Source organism: Belonocnema kinseyi, chromosome 4 (assembly GCF_010883055.1).
Source record: "Belonocnema kinseyi isolate 2016_QV_RU_SX_M_011 chromosome 4, B_treatae_v1, whole genome shotgun sequence".
NCBI lineage: Eukaryota > Metazoa > Arthropoda > Insecta > Hymenoptera > Cynipidae > Belonocnema > Belonocnema kinseyi.
The window spans coordinates 69390047-69401162 of record NC_046660.1 but is presented as its reverse complement, the minus strand read 5'-3'; the positions used below and the strand labels follow the sequence as shown (position 1 = coordinate 69401162).

The following is an 11116-nucleotide window of genomic DNA, read 5'->3' as shown; positions in this document are numbered from 1 at the left end:
GAAAGAGGGAGCTCTTTTTAATATTTTGACACCAAAATCATGTCGATACACCTTACCGACTGCGAGTAAAGCCACCCACGCTTTAACTTGACAGACTGTATAAAATCGAAAGGACAGAGCGAAATTACTAAAAATCCTTTGAAACTCCGTAAATTGCCTTAAAATTTATAGTAATACTTCTTATAATTTTTCAAAAATTTAAAACTCTTAAATCAGATGAAATTTCTTCAAATTTCTTTTTGAAATATTTCCTACAAATTCGCGCAGGTCTGGCAAAATTCCTGAGTCGTTTGAAATTCCGTAAAATACCTTAAAATTTGTAATACATCTTAAAATTTCTTTAAAAATTTAAAAATCATCTGAAATGCCTTCGAATCCCTTGAAATACTCTAGCAATTTTTTCAAAATATTTCATAAGCTTTGAAACCCCATAAAATCCCTTAAAATTCTACAAATTATCTTCAAATTTGTAAAATCTCTTAAATTTTTTCAAAAACTTTAAAATCTGTAATCAGGTGAAACTTCTTAAAATCTCTTGAAATTGCTTGAAATTCTTCTGAAATCTTTTTAAATAAACTAAAAGCTTTGAAACCCTGAAAAATCCTTTCAAATCCCTGAAATCAGATTAAACTCTGAAATATTTTCTATAAAATAGTGCATGTCTGTTAAAATCCCTAAAAATCTTTTGAAATCCTATAAATTATCTTGAAATTTGTAATATCTTTAAAAACTTCTTCTGAAATTTTGAAATCTGCTTGAAATCCATTAAAATTCTCTTGAAATCTTTTAAAATATTGTATAAACCATATAATTTTTAAAATCGCTACAAATTATTTTATATTCTGGCAATTATCTTGAAATTTGTAATATCTCTTAAAATTTCTTCAAAACTTCAATTTTTGGAAATCAAATTAAATTTATTTAAATCCCTTGAAATACTCTTTTAATTATGTCAAATTATTCCATACAATTTGAAACCCTATAAAATCCCTATGGATCCCTTTAAATTCCATAAACTATTTTCAAATTTGTAAAATATCTTACATTTAAAAAAAAATTTTAACATCTGAAATCAGTTGACACTTCTTGCAATCACTTAAAATTCCTCTGATATCTTTTGAAAAAAAAAACTAAAAGCTTTGAAACTCTGAAAAGTCCTTTTGAATACCTAAAATTAGTTTCAATCCCTACAAAACTTGTGAAATCCCATAAATTATATTTAAATTTGCAATATTTTTAAAAATCTACTCAAAAATTTTGAAATGTGCTAGAAGCCTATTATAACCCCTTAAAATGGTTAAAATCTTTCTTAAAGATCGCGTAGGTCTCGTAAAACCGCGACAAATTCTTTGAAATATGTAATTCCTCTTAAAATGTCTTCAAAACTTTGAAAATTTGTTGAAATCAAATGAAATTTCTTAAAATCCCTTGAATTTCTCTAGTAATTTTTTCAAAATATTCCATAAGCTTTGAAATTCCATAAATTATCTTCAAATTGGTAATATCTCTCAAATTTTTTCAACATTTTTAAATCTGAAATCAGATGAAACTTCTTGAAATATCTTGACATTGCTTGAAATTCGTTTGAAAACTTATAAAATAAACTAAAAGCTTTGGAATCACAAAAATCCTTTCAAATACCTTAAATCAGTTTAAATTCTTTGAAATATTTCTTATAAAATAGCACAGGTCTCGTAAAATCCTTCAAATCTTTTGAAATCCTATCAATTATCTTGAAATCTAAAAATATTCTAAAAGCTTTAAACCCCCTATAAATTACCTTATATTTTTTTTATCTTCCTGGTAAAATCGCTACAAATTATTTGTAATTCTATCAATTATCTTAAAATTTGTAATATCTCTTAAAATTTCTTTAAAATTTTGACAATTTTTTTTAATCAAATCAAATTTTTTTAAATATCTATAAATCCCTTGAAATTCCATAAACTATCTTTAAATTTGTAATATCTCTTGTATTTTTTCAACAATTTAAAAATCTGAAATCAGATGACATTTTTTGAAAACTCTTGAAATTGCTTAAGATTCTTCTGAAATATTTTTAAATAAACTAAAAGCTTTAGAAGCCTGAAAAATCCTTTCAAATACCTGAAATCAGTTTAACTTCTTTGAAATATTTTCTATAAAAAACCGCAGATATGTTAAAATCACTTTAAATTTTCTTGAAATCTTTTTAAATATTCTAAAGTTTTAAATACCTTGAAATTGTTGACACATTCCCAATAAAATGACCTTAAAGTCGCTACAAATTTGTTAACATTCTATAAATCATCTTGAAATTTGTAATATCTCTTAAAATTTCTTCAAAACTTTGACAATCTTTTGAAATCAAATGAAATTTCTTAAAATCTCTTGAAATTCTCTAGCATTTTTTCAAAATATTCCATAAGCTTTAAAACCCCATAAAATCTCTATAAATCTCTTGAAATTCCATAAATTATATTCAAATTTGTGATATCTCTTAAATTTTTTCCAAAATTTTTAAATCTGAAATCGGATGAAAATTCTCAAAATTGCTTAAAATTCTTTTGAAAACTTGTAAAATAAACTAAAAGCTTTGAAACCCTAAAAATAATTTCAAATACCTGAAATCAGTTAAAATTCTTTAATATCATTTCTACAAAATAGCGCACAGGTCTGGTAAAATCCCTAAAAATCATTTGAAATCCCATAAATTATCTTGTAACTTGTAATATCTTTAAAAATTTCTGCAAACATTTTATAATCTGCTTGAAATCTATTAAAATCCCTTAAAATTCGCTTGAAATCTTAAAATGCTTTAAAACTTTAAACTCCTACAAAATCCTTTTAAATCCCTGAAATGAGTTAAAATCCTTTAAAAACCTTAAAATTTCGATCTGATTTTAGACAATCAAGCGAAGGCGTTTAAAAAAGTGTTTGAAGGTAAAGTAAAAAGTGATTGACATTAGCCAAGAAATTAAAAAAAAATGGTATCTTATGTACAAAAATCGTTCTAATTAATGCACTTGATTTTTCTTAAATTAAATTCTTACCTCGTTCTTTCTTCTCTTCTCGTCTCGCTTTAAGCAGGGACATCGCGTGGAATTTTTTATCCTGCTTCTCCTCTATCGTTTTCTTCCTGTCTTTGCTTCGTTCTTTCGGATCGGGTGCTCGTTCGATTTTCTTTTCTTTTTCATCAGACCCCTTTTCTTTCTTCTTTGACTCTTTATGCTTCTTCTGTTCCTGCTTTCGAACCATCCGAAGTTTCCTCTCGATTTCAAACCTGGTCTTCATGATTTCTCGTTGTTCTATACGCTTGAATATTTCCTGTTCTCGCTCTTTTTCAGACATCTGAGCGAGGCGAGCTTGATCCTCCTCGTCTCCCATTAGTCTATCGTCATAGCCATCATTGAATTCTTCGTCCTGGCTCGATTCAGAAGCGCTTGCATCCGAATCCGATACTTCGCCTGTTATATAAATTAAATTATATATGCATATCATAATAAATAAATAAATTCTAGGTATATAAATCCTGGGGACACAGGGCAAAATCAGCTATGAAAGGGAAAATATACGAAAATCAAGGAAAGATTAAACATTTATTTTTACATTCAGAAAAGAAACAATCTTTTTATAAGGAATGCTATAGTCCTTAAATATTTTTTAACGATATATCATATTAAAGATTTTGTTTCTTAATTGGATATGCGATGTATGCTAGTTGTTTAGTATATGCTCAATATAATAAATAATTAATATTAACATTGCAAACAAACCAATTCGTGCCAGTATACCGTTTACTTATGCTAGGTTGGAGTGTACCATTTGAGGGTTAAAAATAGTTGAAGTTCGAGTCCCTGGATTTTTATTTTTACAAGGTTAAGGACAAACTATTTAAAAACTGATAATAACATATTATTAAATATTAAGAGTTTTTAATATTTTTGAAACGAAATCTTATGAAATTCTTTTGAATATTTTTAAACAACTTGAAATATTTTAAATACTTTTAAATTTGTTGAATCCCTACATACCCCTTCAAAATTTTGAAATCCGTAAAAACCCCTTAAAATAAAATTTAATTTATTTCCTAAAGTTCCCTAGAAAATAGTTAAAATCCATTGTAATTGTAAAAATCCATTAAAATAAGTAGTAATCATTTGACATGCCTTGAATGATAATTAAAGTAAAACGATTATTTACATTTCTCTAAAACGAAATCAATTTAAAAAAACAGAAGCACGTGTTCACGTCCCTGGATTTTTATTTTCTAATTTTGAAAACAAAGTATTTCAAAATTTAGAAAAAGTATATTAATTTTCGCAATCGTAAAATTTTCTGAAACGAAACTTTTCGAATCGTTTAAAATAAATACAAATTTGTAAAATCTTATGAAACTTTTATGTACCCTTCACATCCCTTGATATTTTTGAAATACGTAGAAATCCCTCGAAATAAAATTCAATTAACATTAAAAACATATACTACTTAAAAAACCATAATAGAAAATTTTGTAATATTCGGAGTTGAAAGTTTTTTTGTAAACTAAATTTTTAAATACTTATAAATTCGTCAAATTCCTTCCCGAAAAATTATTTGAAATTCCGTGACTTGAATATAAATTTAAATTATTTATCAAACTGTTCTAAACAAAATCGACTTTATTTCCTAATATTAAAAACATGAACTATATAAAAATCCATAACATAAAATTTCTAAATATTAAAGAGTTCTAAACATTAGTTAGATATTATATGGATTGTATATTTAAACAAAAAATATTTTTACTATTTGCCGAATTATTAAAAGCAGGTTTTGGTAGTTTCTGATAATTTTTTAAGGTCTAGAACTTAGTAAATTAGCGTTTAAACGACAAATCCCATTAAAATCAGATGAAAATCTTATAATTCTCGTTTGAATTTGGTATAATCGAACAATAATTATTATAATGTCCAACATAATGACAACCTTTATTCGAATTTAAAGTGAAAATTTTTCAATGTAAAAAAACAGATCATCGTATTTTATTATTAGAGATTATTACATTTATTTAAAAAAGGATATAATTTTTATAGATTAAATGATAAAATATTTTAGCTTCAAAGTTTTCTTGAAAGCCTGAATAGTTTAGTTTGAAATTAATCAAATTTAAATGAATTATAATAGATAATAAACTTTCAAAATTGGATAATAAACTTTAAAAACTGGATCATATGAAATCTTTTATACCTTCTTCTAATTCTGAGACTTTAGCCTCTTCATCTTCGGCCTCATCTTCACTTTCTTTCGCTGATGCTTCGTTCATTTCTTCTTCTTTTTCATCTTCCTTTTCACTGTCACTATCTTCGGAGCTAGATTTGGTCACCTTTCGCTTATTTCTTTTGGCCGGAGCTTTTTTCTTTTTCTTTGTTTTTCCACCTTTTGCACCCCAATCGTCATCGGAACCTAATGAATCAGAATCCGAGGATTTCTTTGCAGAAGCTTCCTCAGCAGCTGATGATTCACTTTGGGGTTTTGTTACTTTCTTCTTTGAGAGTGTCAGCAGTCCCTAGTTGGAAAATAATAATAAATTTCATAATCTTTATTCACCAAGTAAGAAATGTAATATTAAAAAAAAAAACATATTTTTAAAAATCGCTAATTTTAAAATAGCCGCCAAACAATATTAGAAAAAATAGACATTTTTGATAATCTGAGTTAAATATTGATGCCTCAATTAAAATAAACCTTAATGGTATTCATATTGATTTTTATAATTTTTTCTTCTAGGTATAAAAACAACCTTACATCTACGAGAAGAATAAGGTTAATGCAAAATAAGGTTTGTTTCTAAATAATAAGTGATGACAATAATACATAATCTCATAAGGGGCCACTAACAAACTACGTAAGACGTATGTAAGATTGATGAATTTTCAACCAAATAGTTCACTTTTCAACTCAAAACGATGAATATTTGACCCAAAAAAATGAATTGTCTACCAAAAAATTTTTTTCCAACCATAAACAGGTGAATTAAACAACAAAATACGAATTTTTAACCAATTATTCGAATCCTCAACCAAAATAAGGAATTTTCAACAAAAAACGATTTTTAACCAAGAAAAAAGATTTCAGTCGATACAGAAAAAAAGTTCAATTTTTTAATTAGAGTCTAATTGTTAAACTTTCTACCAAAAAGATGAATTGATAACCGAGATCAGATTAATATTCTACCACAAGACGAATTTTCTACCAAATGTAGTTGGATTTTCAACTGAGGAAGATGCATTTTCAATCAAACATAGAAAAATTAAATTTTCAGTTGAAAAAATTAATCATAAAAGAAAGTGTTTCCAACTAAAATGATGAATCATCAACAACAAAAAAAAATGAATTTTTTCCAACGTAGTTTCACTTTCAATTTTTAGTTTAATTTTCGACCAAAAAAGATTAACTTTCAATGAAAAATGCAATAGTTGTCATTCCATTCAAAAAATATTTTAATTTGTATACAAAAACTGTTGAATTGAATAAAAAAATATTAAATTTTGACAAAATACATGAATTTAAACAAAATATTTTAAAAATCTATTAGTTAAATTTTCAACCAAGATAGAGACCATTTTTAATTTTAAACTAAAAAAATTAATTTTTAACTAAAATAACGAATGTTCAACGCAAAAAGATGAATTTTCTACCGAAATAATAGACACCATAAAAAATTCAAACTTAAAAAAAAGTAACTGAATTTCCAACCAAAGAAATGAATTTTTAATCTAAAAGATGAATTATTGTCTACAAAAAAAAACAAGAATTTTTAACCAAAGAAAAGAGCTGTGATTTTAACCAAAATAGATGAATTTTAAACGCAAAAATAAGAATTTTCACTCAAAAACAAATGACTTTTGAACCAATCTATTGAATTTTCAATTAAAATAATAAAATTAACTTCAACTTCAATGTATAGAAAATTCCCTGACCAGTTTTAAATTCCTGGCTTTCTACAATTCTCTGATCTGTAGCAACTCTGTATTTTCTCTATTGTTATATATTTGTCTCTAAAGAGCCATAAAGGAGGTACTTGGAGATCCAAGTGTAATTTGTAAGCATTTTTTGTGTCTTGACTTTGGAACATAAAATGGTTCACAACTGATTTCATTTTGACCTAAAAAAAATTAACCTCGCAAACTCGAATTTGCTGATCCATTATTTCCTTATTTCCACACATTTGGACCATTTTATGCATGAAATAGGCTAGGTAATTTATAAATAAATCTAAAAAATCGTAAATACCTCAAGGTCGATATGAACAAAGCTATACGACCCTGTTATGCTCGTGGCTCGTGTCTGTCAACGTCACGCTTCTTGCATCACAATTAATTAATCAAATAAAGTATCTGCACACGTGAATGATAAATTATTCGCGAAATTTCAAAGAATGAAGGGTATGCATCAAAGCTGCTATCTTTCTCGGTTATTGAATAAATGTGTCTAAAAATGGAGCTGGAGGATAAATTATAGGTTATGAGAGAATGAACTCACATTCTCTAGATCGGAGCCACTATCCTCTGAGCTTCCACTACTGTCTGAGTCGATGAGGGCTTGGCTTTTCCTCTTCGCAGCCATGATTCACTAGTATTTTATAGTTTAAAACGTGAAAATAGCTAGAAACTGCACCTTCCACGAAATAAAAATACCACTGGATGCATCACCAAACGCGCGAAAACCAGCAAAATTCCGTGACTCATGGAGTTGGAGGGGAACACGTAATGCATGTAGAGCGCATGCGTCAAATTGATTTCTCGAATTTAAATGAATTATTATTTAATCATTAATAATCCTAATAATAATGAACATGTTTGAGTTTCTAAATATATTTTTAGGTCATATTAGTATAAATGTAAGTATATAATCTGTTTCCAATAGAATTTACAGTATTTTCCAGTGATTGCCATTCCTTATTCAGTGCTTACACTCTTGCATGTTAGGTTGCCTTCAGCAGGCGAAAAGAGTGGAAATAAAGGGGAATTTTACAAAAGAAATTAACGTCATTTTCGATTAACAGTTCAAAAATATAATTATATATTTTTAATTATTTCCCAAAATGCCGAAAAAGAATGTGAACGATTAAAAAAATAATTTAATAAGCAAGATTATACAGTTTTATAAAAAATTAAAGTATTAAGAAGATTCGAAAGTAAAATTTTGAAAGGTTGATTTTAAAAGGTCTCACGAGCATTTTTCTAAGAATCATGAAAAAATTCAAACTAATTTTTTATATTGAAACACTAATTTTTACAGAATATTTGGAAAAATTTCAAAAGATTTCCATAATTCTCATAACAAAACGTGGTAGATTTGAAGGAAATGTTTTTACTTTTCCAGAAATTTGAGAACAATCTTTTTAAAAATTCGAATAATTTCAGAAGATATTTAAAAGTTTTGGAAATAGTTTAAAAATATAATGTGACATTTGAAAATATTGACAACAATTTTTAACAAAATTTAAATTTTGGAAGATTAAACAAAATTTGGAGCTGTTTAAGATGTTTAAAGGGCTTTAAGAAAATAAAACTATTTTAATGAGATTTCTCGGAAAATGCTTAATGAATTTTTATGTTGAAAATTGATTTTTAAAGAAAAATTAAATTGGTATTTAAATAACTTTAAATTATTTAAAAAGATTTTACAAACTATTAGGAATAAAGAAAATTATACATTTATATAACGTAAAAAAAATGTTCAAAAGTTTCTTCAAAATTTGGTTTAAGCATGAATCGGATTTTATTGAGAATTTAACTATTTTGTTGAAAATTGCCTTTTTTGGTTAGAAGTGGAACTTATTGAAAATCCATCTTTTTTAGTTAAAAATGAAACTGTGTTTGAAAATAAATCTTTTTTGATTAAAGGTTGATAATTTCAGCTGAAGCTCATGTTTTCGGTTGATAACTTCACTATTTCGTTCTAAAATACATGTTTTTGGTAGCAAACAAATAAAATAAATGCAACTGTTTAAAAATTAAATTTTTTTTACTAAAGATTCATCATTTCAGTTGAAAATTCATCTCTCCGGTTGACAATCCGTCTTTCGGTAGAAAATAAATCTGTTTCGTTCAAAATTGATATTTTTGTATTAAAAAATGAACTAATTTATAGAAAATTCGACTCTCTTAAAACAAGTTAATCTTTTTGGTTAAAAATACAACTCGTTTTTTTTTGTTGTTCTTTTACAATTCAGCTTTGTTGAAAATTTGCCTTTTTGAGAAAACTAAAAATGATTTTTTTTAAATATTTATTTCTTCCTAAAATTCCGAAAAAATGTGGATGATTTGAAAGCCAACATTTTCAATAAAAAATATTATGAAAGTTTATACAAAATTCGAGTAAATTTAAGAGACTCTGGAATATTTAAAGGCAATTTTTGCAATTTTCCACAATTTTAAGAAAATTGTTGAAAAAATTCAAACAATTTTTAAAGATATTTAAAAGGTTTAAATGTTTTAGAAATGGTTAAAAAATAATTCTAAATTTGAAAAGATTTCCAAAAATTTGAAACAAAATGTAAATTTTGGAAGACTTAGAAAAAAATTGAATCTTTTAAGTAGCTTGAGAGGCTACAAGAAAATAAGCAGATTTTTTTGATATTTCTGAAAAAAATTGTTAATAAATTTCTACTTTGAAAAATGAATTTAAAAAAGTTTTTTAAGTTACAAAAATATTCTAAAATATTTCTACAAATGTCGAAAATATCTGGAAGATTAGAGGTTAATTTTTATAATTTTTAAAGATTTTTTGTCATTTTAGAAATATTAAGAATTAGTTTTAAATACACTTATCTTCTAAACTTCTAAAAGTTACTTTGCTCATTCACTTTTGTGACAAAATTGATTATTAAAGAAGTTTCTAATTTTAACATATTAAAAATTAATACTTATGAAAGCACACGAAAAAAGAATTAATATTAAAGCAATATAAATGGTACAGTGTGAACTCGCAAAAGTGGGCAACAGTAACGATTCCAGGGTAACGCTGTCACTCCTCTAACTTTCCTTCGCTTCTCCCACTGACTGACTCTTAATCTTTCTCTTCATCCTTCGCCCTCACACTCACATTGAGATTCTGGCAGGATTAGCAGTGTGTGTACACATACACATGCACACACACACACACCCGCGCGCGCCTGTACGCACACAGCCTGCTCCGCTTTTGTTTGTTCACGCCTGGCTGCTCGCCTGAGTGACAGCCGCAGATCCTGCGCACCCCGCCCAGACTCTTTCAAAAGTGGTTTTCATTATGGAAACATGTTATTTTTTTCCAATTCTGTAATTATGTTTTTTGCGTACAATGAGGAAAGCGATTTTCAAAAGAGAATATTGTGTTATACGAGTATCTAGGTAGACTCGTAGACACACTTTGCAAAAGTAGGGTTTGGGCACACTGAACGGCTATTTTATTATTTGACAGTGCACAGTGGTCTAAAATCGCGAAAAGATTTATTATGAGAATCTAGGGGAAAATCATTATTTAGAGACTGTTTTTCTCATTCAGAGCAACGTGAAGTGTTGCCTACAAACTGTCAGTCACCTGCCATGGTGATTCTTTCGGGCGTTATTTGGGTAAAATATCAATTGAATCGTTCTGTAATTTAAAGGAGAAATTTCCTAAAAAAATATATCGCTATCCAAATATATAAGAAAATTTTGACACCTGAAATAGTTGTAAGTCTAAGGCCTGATTAATAAATAAAATCAGTAGTAAAGGTAGAAATTGTTTTCATTTCTATTGTATAAGGACTCTAGATGCTATAGTTCTTTTCTGTTTAACATTTTAGAAACTTTTAATTTTGAAGTTTGGGCCAGCATTTTGCCTGGGGCAAAATCTTGAAGGGGCCCCCTTAAGGGCAGAGAAAATCCAAATGTTTCACGGTGCAGAAAAATAACTCAAAACTATTTCTATCATAATTTATTTATTATCTTTAGAACAATTTGTAACTACAAAAATAACAGATACATGACAGCGCTGTAATTTGAATTTTGTTAATAATACCATAACCTTGTTTGAATATTTAATCTTACTCTCCGAAACTAATATTGTAGTTTCACTTTACTTTATTACATGCAATGAATACTTGAAAAACGTTAACTATATTAAAATT

The 11116-nt window shown here is 27.0% G+C and overlaps 1 protein-coding gene across 1 annotated transcript in view; it reads right to left on the bottom strand.

The window, feature by feature from the left end:
• Positions 1-7698, bottom strand: part of LOC117171371 (RNA polymerase-associated protein Rtf1-like) — a 19002-nt gene extending 11304 nt beyond the window's left edge. The window contains exons 1-3 of the mRNA XM_033358621.1: positions 7504-7698; positions 5209-5527; positions 3033-3446 (exon numbers count right to left, since the gene is read on the bottom strand). Of these exons, the coding sequence (XP_033214512.1) occupies positions 3033-3446; positions 5209-5527; positions 7504-7587 (817 nt within the window). The 5' untranslated portion in view covers positions 7588-7698. The remainder of the gene's footprint in view (positions 1-3032; positions 3447-5208; positions 5528-7503) is intronic.
• Between the last annotated feature and the right edge of the window lie 3418 nt (positions 7699-11116).